The following is a 16,945-nucleotide window of genomic DNA, read 5'->3' on the forward strand; positions in this document are numbered from 1 at the left end:
CGAGTACCGGTTCCAGACTGCAACCTGAAAATCAAGAGAGAGAGCGAGGCCCTCGAGGAGCGGGTACCCCTGGTAAAGTCCGAGGAGGCAGAGTAGCAAGGTATGCAGAGAGCGAATCCCATCCGCAGCGATACCTGGAAGCAGATAGGTAAGAAAGCCTATGCTAACTCGATTAGCTAGCAAAACGAAAGACCTTAAATATCTGGTGATGATGACGTCATCTCAGGGGGACACCCCTGAGGTTCGCGCCACAGCTGGTACTTGAGTCGGGGCTGCGCCGCGCACGCGCCCTTAGGCCTCAGGAGAACATGGCGGAAGGCAGCGTCTAGCCGGTTCGGGGACGCCGGAGGAGGTCGGCAAGATGACGCTGCGGCAGCCAAACATCCATCAACCAAAGAGGGAGTCGCCGAAGAGGTAAGGTGGGCGGAGTGGAGACGTCGAGCAGCGACGGTCGCAACAGATAGTAGTTGCATTTTATGATTACCCAAAGATTTCAGGAAAGTCCTGTTTTAATCCAGAATCTAGTCTGACAGAAGCTTCTATCCTGTAAAAAACAACACTCTGTATTCTTTATAAACTCTTATTCCTTAACCACCATAGAAATACATTATATTAAATGGATGGTTTGGGTTTTTTTGGGAGGCTAATTAGATTGCTCAGTTCATCGTATCAGGGAGGGCAACACATAACCAAAGGATTTCAACACATCTGTAGGTTACAGTTTGCATAAAATGTGTATAACACTGGGAGTTTTTATTTCCAAATGTATTTATTTTTAATAAAAATGAAATTTAAGCAGTGACAGCTTTTACAAACTTAAGGTGCCCGTCAGTACAATAACTGCTTGTCCTCCAATATCAACCCTACCATCACCCCGGACTGTGATCTTCAGTTCTCCTCCACGGCGAGAACACTGATAAGCTAAAAGAAGACCAGCACAAGTCATGATTTAATTCACCATTCCTTTATGCACACAATTATGGAAAATGCAAGAAATCAAACACAAGGGTCATTTACTAAGCATTTTTCCCCATACACACACAGAATGGGAGAAAACCTTTAGAACATAGTTCCCTTAGCAAAAACAAATCTGGACCCTTAGCCCAGATTACCATACTGGTGCAATTAGAAATTATGACTGAGTCAATTACATCAGAACCAAGACATGAAATCAAAAGCATTCATTTCAGGTTGTGAAGAAAGACAAATATTCCCAAGTAAAAAAGGTAATTTTCAAGGAGATATGTGGGGGTTGCGTGCATAAAATTAGCATGTATGCGTGTGTATCCCATTTTATACATATGTTTCAGTGTCGCGTGTAAATGTTAACAGAGAAAAAGGCAGCGTATTTTGTAAGTGGTACACACGCATACCTGATCAAGCTTGTCTGCACGCTTTTATGCCTGCTAGTTGACTTGCATAATTCAAAGGACACATCTTTTGTCTGCTGTTTTTTGTGTGGGAGGTCTGGGTGAACACTCAAGTATTTTTAAGTAGTGGGGTATGTGCATGGAGGATCATTTTCAAACAACTGCGCACGGTGGCATTTTTGCATGTATGTAGCCGTGAGCAGATTTACTATAGCATTTCCCAAAACACATGTATGATTATATGTGCATTTTGTAAAATACACAGTTATCAATCCTGCAACAAACCTGCGTATGTAGGCTTACACACGAAATCATGCAATGCATTGAGCATGTGTACTTTACCCACCTATTTTTTAAATATGCATGCATATATTTTATATTTGCAAAGAAAATAAGACTTACATAAATCAGCTTTTACATGCGCAAGTTGGTATATTTTAAAACACACACGCATGAGTGAAAGTACCACTTTTCCAAATTAGTCCACCAGTTCGTCCAGTCCTTCTGCACCTCATTGAGACCCTCCTGGTTCTTCAGCCTGAGTTCCCCCCAGTTCCCCCCAGTTCCCCCAGACCTCCCATCTGGCCACTAGTACACAATAAACACGTTTATTATTACTTACAGCAGATAATGAGCAGGTGTAAATTTACGCGAGTAGACAAATATACACGTATAAGTGTCTTAAAATAGCAATTTCACACACAAGTGTTGGGCTTGTCCCGGAAGCTCCATCCCATCTTTTTACATGCATATATATGGAGGAAAGCTGATATACGCACATATGTTCAAAATTAATAAAATATATAATACATGTGTAGAGGCTAATTTCATGCATATATGCTAATTTGTGTGCAATAACCTGCCTCATTTAATTCTGAGTTATTACAAGTGCATTGTTAAAATTATTCCATGCATAAAATATATGTGCATAATTTTATAAAATGAGTAGAGAAATAGGACCAAGAACTTTTTTGACAGCATCTCCTCAGAAACACAAAGCAGTTATGAACTTCCTAACCTCTCGAGGTTGCCGATTGAGATAGGGAAACCAAATCTTAACAACAGTCGCTTCACATTTAATTGGTGAATGCTAATTCCTTTCTCCTTTCTTGCAAACTCCTACTAACACTTCGGGGAAGAGGGTGGGAGTTGGGATGGGTAATTTTTTAAACAACTAGATAATTTAAAAAGTCAGAAAAATAAATGATGGATGTTTTCTCGTTTTCAGATCTATTTTATAAATATTTGTAATTTTATATTCCAATGTTTTCTTGCATATGGTTGTAATGGTGTTAAAATTCCAATAAAAAGACTATATACACACACACACACAAAAAAAAAAAAAAAAAAAAAAAAAGAGTAGCAAAAGTATATGTGTTTCTCTGCATTACAAACACACCCATGAACTGAAACATGCACATGTACTTTTGGGACAGAAATATGCAGTATTTATTTTTTCCACTTTTCAGACACTTCAAAGCGGATTACATTCAGGTACTATATATATTTCCCTGTCTTCTAGAGAGCTCACAATAGTTTGTTCCCGTATTTTATAAACAATACGGCTCCTATCACACAATTTCTAAACTACTAGAATAAATTTCCGCAGGCCCACCTATACAAGCAAATAGCACTTGTCACCAATCTGTAGGCCTCAGAATGCATACTCTAAATCACAGTAACAGCTACAGAGAACCTCAGTTTAGTTTCCTCACAACTCTTTGGAACACAGTACATCCTCACTTCTCCCCAACTGGGACAGCTCCTACACCATGAACCACTCAGCAGAAACCTGGTATCATATTCGCTCATCAAAGAGATAAAATATTTTTAAAGGAAAAACAGGACACTATACACCATAGTGCAGCAAAACCGTGGTGGAGTCTGCTATCCAGTGTGGCATGCAATGCTTGGGGCATATCGTGGAGAGAACATGTTTGAATCCAGGGTAAAGACAATATACAAATAAAATGTTAGAACAGGAGGAAAGAGAGACTAGGTTAGCAGACAGAACAATAGGGCAGAGGGGAAAAGAAAAACATTTTAAGCAATGTAACTACTGTTGCTGAATAACAAAAGCAAGACTGACATGGGTGGACCCATGAATTATCTTTTCACTGCTTATTCTGTTTCAACTCAGGAATAACCATCTCCTTGGTCACAAGACGCTGAAGTCTTGCTTGAGGTTTCAGGGAGAATAGAATAGAATAGAAAATAATATTCCCTCATAAGCCAACACCATAGCCCTGTCAGAAAACATCTTTCTTACCTAGCATTTCTGTTTTTCCTAACGTCTCTCCCCAGTAACTGCTCAACACAGCATGCGCTGATCCTGAAAAGATCAGAAATAGGAACATCTTTATAGTTATAGAGTGCACTTAATTTAGAACACATGGGGTAAATGCTATGCACTGTACTGAAATACAAATATTTTAAAAAAATTCATGTACAGATCCACTGTCTTTCAGGGCTGGTTGAGCCTAAGATCTCTGCAAAGGTGGAAAGTTCAGACTTGGGTGGGGGGGAAAGAAAAGATGACTACTTCTATCTCGCTGGTCCTTGCCAACCAAAGAGTGATGCCAAAGATGTTTCCCCCATGCCTCAGGCACACAATAATTCTTCTGAATCAACCAGGTGTTGTGGTTCTCTGAAAATAGAATGCTTAAAGCCACTAGCTTAGAGAAAAGCTTTTTTATTTAAATGCTATAAAATAATAAGGCTTTATGGAGAGGCAGAGTGCCATGCTAGGCACTAACATAAGCTTACTGATAGCAAATCATTAAATAGAATTTCAGTTGTATATTTCAACCCTTAAACTAGGTTGCATAATTGTCAAAATTTCTATGATTGGCTATTATAAACAAATCTCGTCTCATATGTAAATGTTTTCTTGGAATTTGCCAGCATTATCAAACTTGTGTTTGTTCTAAGAATATTTTCTATTATCTTAGATGGAATGTTAATTGGCTTTGTCCTGTTCTAGTTCTAGATGTTTCTATAATGTTATATGGAATATAAACTGACCTCATCTCTGTTTTTAGATGGAATGTCAACTAACCTCATATCAGTTCAAAATGTTCTACAACTTTATAGCTCAGCATCTTTATCTAGCTATTAGCGTCCGACTGTCTAGATAAACAATTACAAGGTTGAAACACAAGTGTCATGTTATACTTGTTGAAAGCTGCCTATGATCAAAAAACAAAAACTTAGGAAAACAGAAATAATGACTTCTTATGTGACATGTCAAAAAGTATTTCACTGAGAGTAAAGGCCTATGAGCACCCACATCAAAGGAATGTAGTCAGGGGGTGGGGTTCAAAGGTGGAATGAGGAAAAAAAAAAAAAAAAAAGAAAGTACAGTATGAACATTTTTGGTCAGTGATACTACAGAAGTGAAGAAGACTTAGCTGTTGAAAAGGTAGCTGTGGATGATACAGCAAGGCGCATCCATGACATATGAGGTTCTGGTGAACATTTCTTCAATAGTAAAAAACACACTTGCCTACCTGTGACAGGATCCTCCGAAATCCCATACCATGGTGCAAAGTATCGGGAACAGAAATCATAGCCTTTACGGTTTCCACGGAAACCTTCTTTCAGTGTGATTATTACTCCTTTCACCTTTCCTGTCTTCTCAGCCCGCAAAAGATTTTCTGGATCCACTTTCAGTTTTTCCAACTCTGACCTACATATTGATTGCATATGATATCAAAGAGCATTCCCAAACAGGTTATATGGAATTCTGTATTCACATCAATACTGTTCTGTACTGTGTTAGCTGCAATAAACTGATATGTAATACAGGGATCATATATTGGTGAAATCATATTCTCATCTTAAATATAATGACATTGGTGCAGCACTGGAAGCAAGGAGAACTACAAACAGTAACCAGACTCCACAATTTTGAAACATAGAAACATGACAGCAGAAATAGACCGTATGGCCCATCTAGTCTGCTCAGCTACCCAATTAATTTAATATTTTAATTCCAATCACTTCCTTAGAGATCCCCTGTATTTATCCCATGCTTTCTTGAATTCAGACACTGTTTTTTGGAGGGAAAAGGGGAATTGGATTTAGACTAGAACCAACACGGGCCCTGACTTTTACGGTCTGGGATATTTATATCCAGACACAAGGGAAAAAACCCCACAGGATTGTTTCTGCGGCCAAGTTCAAAAGCAAAGTAGGTCAAAAAGCATTGTCTGAATTTTCAACAAGGCTCCTCATGCAGTAAAAATGTTGCTAGCAGTAATTTTTTATGGGTTTGTCAGTTGCTTGGTTTGGATTGTAAATATTAGTAGCCTTATCATAAGGACTACAGATAACTACACAGAGTGGCAGTTACTACCCTTAAGAGAAACATGGGGGTAACCTGCATGGTGTGGCAGATACTACCATAAGCAGCATGTCGGGCAGACTGGATGGACCATTTGGTCCTTTTCTGCCTTCATTACTATGTTAATATGACTCTACTATCTCCATGGGAGGCCGTTCCATGCATCCCTGATCCTCTCTATAATGAAATACTTCCTAAGATTACTCTTGAATCTATCCCCTTTCAACCTCATCGTATGAAAGAGGCTTACCTCACATACATGGAAATCTTTGAGATATTTGAATATCTCTAGCATATCTCCCCTATCTCGCCTTTCCTCCAGTGGGTACATGTTTAGATCTTTAAGTCTAGCCCCATATGCTTTAGAACAAAGATCACTGACCATATTAGTAGCCATCCTCTGGACCAACTCCATCCTGTTTATATCTTTTGAAGGTGTGGTCTTCAGAACTGTACACAGTATTCCAAATGAGGTCTGACCAGGAACCTGTACAAGGGCAATATCACCTTCCTTTTTCTGTTGACCATTCCTCTCCCCATGCAGCCAAGCATCTTTCTGGCTTTTACCATCGCTTTATCCATCTGTTTGGCCACTTTAAGATTATCAGATACAAACACCTCCAGATCCTTGGTGATCTTCCACTACTGCTTGAGCAGTGCAACCCCTTCTACCAGAGGGGATGCAGCCTAAAAGTCTAATCTCTTCAAAAAAATAGGTCCAGGCTTAGTCTGGGTCTGTTTTTGTGTCTTAGAATGATTTCTCTTACACAGGCATCTGCATGCCAGAAGCTGCTGTTTCAGCAGCACAGGTGGGGTGCGATACTGCTGAAACTGGTAGAAGTGGCATCTCTGGAAGAAGGAGCACTTAAGAGCGAAGTAAGGATATCTTGAAGAAGGCTGCTCAGCTCCCACTGGTAAGGACTGAATTGCCACATACTGCTCCTTAAGCTGAGCAATGGTTTTTCTGACCTTATCCCTGAACAGACTGTCACCCAAACACGGGGTGTTGGCCAACTTATCATGAACCTCATGCAAGCTGCTGGCTCTAAACCATGCCATCTGGCATGTTCCAATGTCTGCCACAGAAGATTTTTGTGCAGCGTCAAACAAAATGGAGTAGAAGCCTAGTGGTTAGAGCAGTGGGATGCAAACCAGGGAAACCAAGTGTTGCGTCCATCGGTGCTAGATGGCTTCGCCCCGTTTGCCTCACCTTGTTCATGGCTCCTCCCGCATCCCTAGGGAAAATGGCTGCCGCCGTGTCTACAAGCCAACCTCTCTGGCGTCCCCAGAACGGCTATGGTGCTGCCTCCCGCAATGCTCCTCCCAAGGGCCTACTACAGTGCGCGCGCACACGCCACCCATGTCTTTATTCCAGCATTGGCGCAAACCTCAGGGGCATTCCTCTCTACTGACGTCACGCCATCTGGGTATATAGCCTGTACTAAGTTGCTAGCTCATTGAGTTAGCAAAGGATTGATTTCGGCCGGTTTTAAGCTACTCTGCTGCTTCCGTGCTGCCGCTGGAAGCTCTCTCTGCCCTTCGGGGTATTGCTAACCTGGGTACCTGCTTCTCGGGGGCCCTCTGCTTTATTTCAGGTGCCTTACAGGGATCAGGTACTTGCTCCTCTAGGGCCTGCTCTCCCTGCCTCAGTGCTGCTACCTAACTTCTTCAATCTGGTGGAATCGCATACCAACAGCAACCATCTAGTGAGTAATCTAACCCTCAGTCTCTCATCCACAGTACTACCTTGCTGGGAAACCTGCACCGGAATTCCTCTATACATCGGGGTGAGAAGGGTCCCCTCTGCCGAGAGTCCTGAGACTGCTACTTCCAGACTACCTCACTACTGCCACCTCTGGTGGTACACTGCAAGCTGTTTAATAAAAGAACTAACTCTGTGTTTGTGCGTCTGCATTTAGCCCAGTACTGTGGCACCTCACGGGGCTCCTCCCCGTGGACATGGTCATCTGCCACAGTACCCAAGAATCCACCCAAACACCGCTTAACCATAACACCAGGATTCAAATCCTGCTGCCATTCCTTGTGACCTTGGGCAAGTCACTACACCCTCCATTGCCTCGGCTACAAATTTAAAGCTGGATTCACTAAGCCATGATATTTTATCATGGGAGAGGCCCAATATCGTGGGGGGCAGTGCCATGATATTTTCCCCTTTCCAACAAAATATTGCGGCAGTACCACTGTGTTCTTTCATCTTGTAGAAAAAGTCCATGCATGGGGCTGCCATTGCTTTAAAAAGCCCTGTAGCCCAACACAGCTTCCCTCCAATACACACAAGTAAAAATAAAAGAGTCAATGGGAATCTGACTAGATCCACACCCAGCCCAAGATACCATTGGAGGCAGTCCTGCAAAAATAAGTTTAAAAATAGAAAAAAAGGCACTGCACAGCAATGACCCTCCCCTCCTCAATCAGGCAATTCCCCTCTGGTCTCTTAGCTGCTCCTCCCCAAAGAGTAATCCCCCATCCATATAATGTGTATGTTGGTGGAGCCCTCCATCCCTTAATCCTCCAAAAAATATCTGGTGGAATAGTAACGCCACCCCCTGATAACCTCCAACCTTTAAAAAGAAGCATTGGTGGCCAGTAGAAGAGCCCAGGGTACCCCATAGCCCCAAGCCCGTTCAACTCTATCTTCCAAAATGGCACCTACCTTGCCCCATCATATGTAATAAGGGTGAGTATCAGGCCCAAACATCATGCAATACTGACATGATAAATGCTATATTTTGAACGATATGGCTCTAACAGCATTTATCAGCTGTTAAATGCATGCTATAACCCTATTGCAGCTTGATAAAACTCCCTATTAGATTACAAGCCCTCTGGGGATAGGGAAATACCTATAGTGCCTGAATGTAATCCACTTTGAAGTACCTGAAAAAGTGGAATATAAATCAAATAAATAAACCAAGCCATTCAGTATGTTCCAATGGCTGCCAAACAAGATTCTTCTGCTGTGTCAAATGATTCATACACTGACCAGAGGAAATGGTGTTTGTACTCTTCTGCAAACAGAAGAGTCTGATTGCCTTCTTGCTCCCCTTTGAGAGACTTCTGGAGGCTTCAATTTGTTGGAGTGGTTGTGTAAGTATTGTACCATGTATAGTTGATGGGTTACAATGCATGCATGGACATTGAGCTCTGGAATCCTTTTCTTCTCAACATTGCTCAATAACCTAGGATCCTTACACAGAGGGCGGGGGGTACCGGAAAAGTTTCTGGAATCTTTAGCCTCTTTTAATGCTGACTCCACTACCTCAGACTGGTGCAGCAGTTGAACTATCCCAAATCCAGGAGTCACTTGAACTCTGTATTTAAGGTCCAATTTCCTGGCTACTGGGGGGGGGGGGGAGCAGAGGATTGGATTATCCCACATTCTCATTTGCAAATCCTGCAAATTGAATGGATCAGGACCACTGCAGGTTTAGAAGGCATTTCCAGAAACTGAATTAGCCCTAAGACCTCAGTGTGGGGAAATTTGACCCTTTGTATATTGACTCCAATTGCCTTACCCAGTTTTTCCAGGAATTTAAAGTATGAGAGGTCTTCTGGTAGAAATGAATGCTGTAGCAGATAAGGTAAGGGATGTGAGGGGATCCCCAGAGCTCTTCCTCAGAACCATAGAGGGACACTAACCCATGACCCCAATGAAAAAGATGGTGATCAGGGAAAGGGCCTTGGTTGTCTCAGAGGGGGATACATCTGGGGCACGTTCCAGGTGGTGGTGTTCCATGCTCCATGCTGGCTAGAGACGTCCACAGAGAGAGATGGTGTGCCTGAATAAGGCAAGCTAGTTTCTACCACTGGGACCTCTGACAGGAGTTACCGAAGCATGGAGGCATAAGGGATTGCCCCCCTTTGAAGAAACAAATCAGATATTCTGCGTAGGAGAGACTGAAGCATGCCCTCCATATCACTAATTGCCAATGAAGTAAAGAAAGTGATCACCAGTTCACTTACACTATGTCTATGGATTGTTGTGTCCTCTGGCATGCAGTTGAAGAGCGATCTTCCTCTGAAACCAGCACAGGGATATCCTCTTCAGAACCATGTACTGGACTCCAGAAGGTCTCCTCCTGAGCTAACTGTGTTGAAGGTCATGTAGAGACCAGGAGCACAGTGGAGCAGACTGGATCCAGCGTCTCTAAACTCAGTGCATGAGTGGAACACAGTGAAGGGGCCTTGAAAGACCTGGAGTCCATAAAGAGGAAGCAAGCTGGGTACAAGGGTGTCACAGATGGGTAACTGTAAGGAATTTCCTCCAGGTCCCCTAAAATTTGTTCCTGCACTGAATGTGTCGATGGTGCCAGAAGCCAGTGTGTTGATACTGTGTGCTTTGGCACTGACTGTGTCATTGACTCTGATGAATAACACTGCTTCTTCTGAGCTGACAAGAACATAAGAGCATAAGAACATAAGAAATTGCCATGCTGGGTCAGACCAAGGGTCCATCAAGCCCAGCATCCTGTTTCCAACAGAGGCCAAAACCAGGCCACAAGAACCTGGCAATTACCCAAACACTAAGAAGAACCCATGCTACTGATGCAATTAATAGCAGTGGCTATTCCAAAGTATAATTGATTTATAGCCATTAATGGACTTCTCCTCCAAGAACTTATCCAAACCTTTTTTGAACCCAGCTACACTAACTGCACTAACCACATCCTCTGGCAACAAATTCCAGAGCTTTATTGTGCGTTGAGTGAAAAAGAATTTTCTCCGATTAGTCTTAAATGTGCAACTTGCTAACTTCATGGAATGCCCCCTAGTCCTTCTATTATTCGAAAGTGTAAATAACCGAGTCACATCTACTCGTTCAAGACCTCTCATGATCTTAAAGACCTCTATCATATCCCCCCCTCAGCCGTCTCTTCTCCAAGCTGAACAGCCCTAACCAATTCAGCCTTTCCTCATAGGGGAGCTGTTCCATCCCCTTTATCATTTTGGTTGCCCTTTTCTGTACCTTCTCCATCGCAAACTATATCTTTTTTGAGATGCGGCGGCCAGAATTGTACACAGTATTCAAGGTGTGGTCTCACCATGGAGCGATACAGAGGCATTATGACATTTTCCGTTCTATTATCCATTTAATTCCTAACATTCTATTTGCTTTTTTGACTGCTGCAGCACACTGAGCCGACGATTTTAAAGTATTATCCACTATGATGCCTAGATCTTTTTCCTGGATGGTAGCTCCTAATATGGAACCTAACATCTTGTAACTACAGCAAGGGTTATTTTTCCCTATATGCAACACCTTGCACTTGTCCACATTAAATTTCATCTGCCATTTGGATGCCAAATCTTCCAGTCTTGCAAGGTCCTCCTGTAGTGTATCACAGTCTGCTTGTGATTTAACTACTCTGAATAATTTTGTATCATCCGCCAATTTGATAACCTCACTCGTCGTATTCCTTTCCAAATCATTTATATATATATATATATATATATATATATATATATATATTGAAAAGCACCGGTCCAAGTACAGATCCCTGAGGCACTCTACTGTTTACCCTTTTCCACTGAGAAAATTGACCATTTAATCCTACTCTGTTTCCTGTCTTTTAACCAGTTTGTAATCCATGAAAGGACATCGCCTCCTATCCCATGACTTTTTACTTTTCGTAGAAGCCTTTCATGAGGGACTTTGTCAAATGCCTTCTGAAAATCCAAATACACTACATCTCCCAGTTAACCTTTATCCACATGTTTATTAACCCCTTCAAAAAAATGAAGCAGATGTTAGGCAAGACTTCCCTTGGGTAAATCTATGTTGACTGTGTCCCATTAAATCATGTCTTTCTATATGCTCTACGATTTTGATCTTGAGAATTGTTTCCACTATTTTTCCCGGCACTGAACTCAGGCTCACTGGTCTATAGTTACCTGGATCGCCCCTGGAGCCTTTTTTAAATATTAGGGTTACATTGGCCACCCTCCAGTCTTCAGGTACAATGGATGATTTTAACGATAGGTTACAAATTTTAACTAATAGATCAGAAATTTCATTTTTTAGTTCCTTCAGAACCCTAGGATGCATACCACCATCCGGTCCAGGTGATTTGCTACTCTTTAGTTTGTCAATCTGGCCTACTACATCTTCCAGGTTCACAGTGATTTTGTTCAGTTCGTTTGACTCATCACCCCTGAAAACCATCTCCGGAACTGGTATCTCCCCAACATCCTCATTAGTAAACACAGAGGCAAAGAATTAATTTAGTCTTTCTGCAATGGCCTTATCTTCCCTAAGAGCCCCTTTAACCCCTCTGTCATCTAATGGTCCAACCGACTCCCTCACAGGTTTCTTGCTTTGGATATATTTTAGAAAGTTTTTATTATGAGTTTTTGCCTCTATGGCCAACTTCATTTCAAATTCTCTCTTCGCGTGTCTTATCAATGTTTTACACTTACCTTGACAATGCTTATGTTTTATCCTATTTTCTTCAGATGGATCCTTCTTCCAATTTTTGAAGGATTTTTTTGGCTAAAATAGCCTTTTTCACCTCACCTTTTAACCATGACGGTAATCATTTTGCCTTCCTTAATGCGCGGAATACATATGGACTGCGCCTCTAGGATTGTATTTTTAAACAATGTCCAAGCCTGTTGAACACTTTTAACCTTTGCAGCTGCACCTTTCAGTTTTTTTACTATTTTCCTCATTTTATCAGTTTCCCTTTTTAAAATTTAGTTTAGAGCTGCAGATTTACTTATTGTCCCCCTTCCAGTTATTAGTTTAAATTTGATCATGTTATGATCACTGTTGCCAAGTTGCCCCACCACTGTTACTTCTCTCACCAAATCTTGCATTCCACTAAGAATTAAATCTAAAATAGCTCCCTCTCTTGTTGGTTCCTGAACCAATTGCTCCATGAAGCAATCATTTATTACATTCAGGAACTTTGTCTACTGCAAGTCCTGATTTTACATTTATTTACCCAGTCAATATTGGGGTAATTGAAATCTCCCATTATTATTGCACTGCCAAATTGGTTTGCTTCCCTGATTTCTCTTAGCATTTCATCATCTGTCTGACCATTTTGTCCAGGTGGAAGTGGCTTTTGGATGTGCCAGGGAGCCTACCGGCTTTTTGCGCTTGACCCCTGAACTGTGGCAAATTCAGAGTCCAGCGCTACAGTTGGGGGGAGACCTGCCCAAGAAGGTCCTGCTCAACTTGGCATGGAGAGAGCCCAAGAAAGCCCTGCTCTGGGAGGTCAAATGACTCTGGATCTTTATCGACCTGCAAAGTTCTTCCATCTTCCAAACCCTGTTCTGTGGTATCTAGGCAACATCCAGCTGCAATCATAACAGTTAGCTGAGTCATAATCTGGACTCAGTCACCTATAGCAAATGATGTCATCAGTGATAGAACTAGCAGCTACAAACACAGCCCTTGAAGCCACTAGCAGTGGCCTTCTTAGAGCTGGACGTTTCTCACTATTTTTATATATATTTTTTGGAGGAACTGAAAAGTTTTGTCGAGGAGCTGCCAAGGCAGTGAGGAAACTTCAAAAAAGCTGAAGTGCAATGGAAACTGGAAAGGCAGAGATTTAGAAAAAAAATTATATAGATAAAGGGTGTTGTGTGTCCATGTGGAAGTTCAGACAAAAAAAAGATTGAGGGGCTCATGAGGCAGCGCACACACAGGAGCTCCCATGCACACTCAGTAGTAAAACTTTATTGAACTAGAGAGATGGGTCCATTTGGTGGTGTCCGATGACATCACCCACGTGTCACAGCTAATTCAGCCCTGTTTGTTGACAGAGAACATGATTTATGTACAGAAAAGTTGTGCGTACAAAAGATGCGTTAGGAGCATAAAAGTTGTACACAATAAACATGAGGAGCACAATACGTGTTTTATGCATATTAAACAGGATTTATGGGTAATGCATGTTCCCTGCACATAAATCCCTGAGCTTGGAGCCATTTTTTCCTGTCCTGTAGTCCCTGAAGCTGATGCTGCTGTGCACAACATACTTTATCTCAATACCTTGCCTGATCTGCCAAGGAAGGAGTTGGATCCAAACCCAGTCATGAGATATTATTAGCTGTCACCAAGGGCATGAATAAAAAGACAGACCGCCCTTTGTGAGCCACTGGATGATGGCGCGAAGGACTATATTGGTGAGAATTGGTTGGCTATTGTTACATTTTTCTCCTGGTTATTTGGTATTTTATTTTTCTTTGTTGTTCGGTGCAGTTCTGAGATGAATAGATTTACTATTTTGTGTTTTCATATGACCCTAACAGTATCATATCAATTGATGGGTGAGACAATTCCAATAATAGTTGAAAGGGGAAGACATTCGGGGCTGAAATTATGAAAGTTTGTTAAACTGCAGAATCAGTTGCTAATACCAGTTAAAACTTGTCAAATTGGCACTGGTTTAAATCACAAGAAAGTGTATCCTAAGCCATTGCGGGTCATTTACCTCAATTCTAGATCTGTAAAGAAGAATATTTTACAATTTAATTTGGATTTATTACAAAATCTTGGCATAATGATTTGATACCTTCTCTCTAAATCAAATTTGTCCCCTGATATACATATAGGGGTAGATTTTCAAAGGGTTACACGCGTAATATACGCGCATAACCCCCGAAAACCTACCCCTGCGCACGCCGAGCCTATTTTGCCTAGGCTCAGTGGTGCTCACAAGCCCTGGGACGCGCATATGTCCCGGGGCTTTCAAAAATGGGCGGTCTGGGGGCGGGGCTGCGGTCTGGGGGCGGGGCTGCGGTCTGGGGGTGGTCCGGAGTCCTCCGACACAGCGGCCATGCCAGCCGGCGCACACAAGTTACGCCTGCCTTGGGCAGGCGTAACTTTGACAACAAAAGGTAGGGGGGGGGATATAGGTAGGGCTGGGGGGAGGGTTAGATAGGGGAAGGGAGGGGAAGGTGGGGGGGGGGGCCGAAAAACGTTCCCTCCGAGGCCGCTCCAATTTCGGAGCGGCCTTGGAGGGAATGGGGAAAGCCATTGGGCTTCCCCTAGGGCTTGGCGTGCGCAAGGTGCACGCATGTTATAAAATCGGGTGTACATTTGTGCGTGCCGGGTAGCGTGCACAAATGTACCCTGCGCGTGTAAGAATAAAAATCTGCCCCTCAAGGAACAAGCTCATCCTGTTAGATATGGTGGTGGTGTTTTAATTATTTATAGATCGAATTATGAATTCATAGAGTACCTTGCAATCTGACCCTGTCTATAGCAGCTATAGTTATTGGGATGTTCTGCTGGACTATTTCTGTGCTGCATTGTCCCTCTGGTTTTGTATTAGCTGACATTATCTCCCTTGCAGAGATTTTGGTTGCTCTGCATTTAAGATTCAACAGGCTTATTATAGTGGGGAATTTTAATGTGCATGCAGATAGTGAGGACTCTATGCCCAAAGAATTGTTTTCTATAATGAATGTAATTAATTTTAATTAGTTGATACATTCACCCACATGTTTATTTTATTTTGAATATTTTGTATGCCACACAATCCTTTACTGGATGGCCTACAGAGTTTACATACATAAAATCAAAACAGTATTATATTAAAATAAAACAACAACAACAACACTAATAAGACAGAACGAGACAGTGACTGCATAATAGTTACACAACCAAAGCATTGGACAGTGCTTGTTATTTTAGCCATAAACTTGCCAAATTAATAAGCAGTGCAACCCTGGATCTAAATTAATATCTGCCAATAAAATCGGTCAAATGCTATTTTGAATAAGTGAGTCTTGAGATATTTTTGGAAGGTTTTGTAGCATGCTTGCTTTTGGTGAAGAACTGGTAATTGGTTCCACAATTTATTTATTTATTTATTTATTTCTGCTCCTAACAACATGTTTTCTGGATTCAGCTAGGAGAATGATCTTATGACTAGGGATAGCTAACAAGCTATAATAAGTTATAAATATTCTCTACCAGATAATAAAATAGTTTCTAGCTTTTGCTGTCTCTAGCTCAAATTTTTGGCTCGGCATGACTCTTTAAAATGTAATGCTCTGTTCTTGTTTCTGTTCCTTTTTTTTTTTGTAGAGGGGTACTTAACACAATGTCAGCCTCCCGTATCGCGTGGATCCAGTCTCATGGCACGAGCCACATGGATCCCATAGATTTTGTGTCTCATATTATGAGATTGGATTCCTGCTAAGTGCCATTCCTGACAGCCAAGGAGGAGCACAGTGTGAAGCTGAGAGGATAAGTCAGGTTGTGTACTACTTAGACTACATGGGCAGGCTCACTTGTGTGATTTTGCCCCCTTGGAGCTGCTGCCCTGTGCAAGTGCCCAGTTTGGGTCAAGCCAGCATTGTGTAGAACGAATGGAAGATTCTCAAAAGAAATTTTAAATATCAACCTTTTCCTGTTTCAATTTATACTCTGCTTTTTTCAAGAAGACCCAGGGTGGCTTGCAATACAATAAATACTATTTAATGAAACAAATTATAAAAACATTTATAATACAGTAAAACAATAACATTCCTAATACAAATAATCATCTCAACAAAATCTATTCCCTCCTCCCAACCTTTCTTAGCCAATTCCCCTTCTCTTACAGAGGGACTACAATGGTAAGGCTGCTTTCATCTACCCTAAACAACGAAAGCAACCAAATAAGATATTCAAGCAGACCTAGGAAAAGATGGATCGATGGTGATCTATAATGAAGCTGAACAAACACATGCTGCCTAATACTTGAAAGATGGTACTTTTGGGTACTTGCCAGGTACTTGTAGCCTGGATTGGCCACTGTTGGAAACAGGATGCTGGGCTTGATGGACCCTTAGTCTGACCCAGTATGGCATGTTCTTATGATTTATGGATGTATCAGAATAACTTTTCATTCTCTGTTTTATAAATATAAAAATGCTATTGCTACCAACAGCAGCAGTTAGCTCTTTTTTCTCTTCTCCACACTGTGCTTGTAGCTTTTTTTTATTCTATATTGCTGGCAAAAATAAGATCCAAATAAAGCTAACATTCCTTCAAAAGAAAAATATCTCACTGGCAGTTTGTGATCACGACAAGGACAGAACTGATTTTACTCCGTTTGTTCTTGAAATAGATTTGCCCTGCCAATGCTGGGAAAAATCGTAGAAACTATTCTAAAGAATAAAATGACAAAACATATAGTAGACATGGCTTAATGGAAAGAAACAAACATAGCTCTACCCAAGGGAAGTCTTGCCTCACCAATCTGCTACA

The 16,945-nt window shown here is 41.6% G+C and overlaps 1 protein-coding gene across 2 annotated transcripts in view; it reads right to left on the minus strand.

Annotated features, from left to right (window-relative positions):
• Positions 1–397: 397 nt before the first annotated feature.
• The window catches only part of PBLD (phenazine biosynthesis like protein domain containing), a 44,435-nt gene continuing 27,887 nt past the window's right edge, over positions 398–16,945 (minus strand). Inside the window, exons 7-9 of one of the 2 annotated variants that reach the window (XM_029609671.1) lie at positions 4,880–5,058; positions 3,640–3,702; positions 398–921 (exon numbers count right to left, since the gene is read on the minus strand). In XM_029609671.1, the coding sequence (XP_029465531.1) occupies positions 809–921; positions 3,640–3,702; positions 4,880–5,058 (355 nt within the window). In that variant the 3' untranslated portion in view covers positions 398–808. Of the gene's footprint in view, positions 922–3,639; positions 3,703–4,875; positions 5,059–16,945 lie in introns of both variants that reach the window. The other variant, XM_029609672.1, reaches the window with a different exon arrangement.

The sequence above is a fragment of the Rhinatrema bivittatum genome, chromosome 7 (genome assembly GCF_901001135.1).
Source record: "Rhinatrema bivittatum chromosome 7, aRhiBiv1.1, whole genome shotgun sequence".
In the NCBI taxonomy this organism is placed as follows: domain Eukaryota; kingdom Metazoa; phylum Chordata; class Amphibia; order Gymnophiona; family Rhinatrematidae; genus Rhinatrema; species Rhinatrema bivittatum.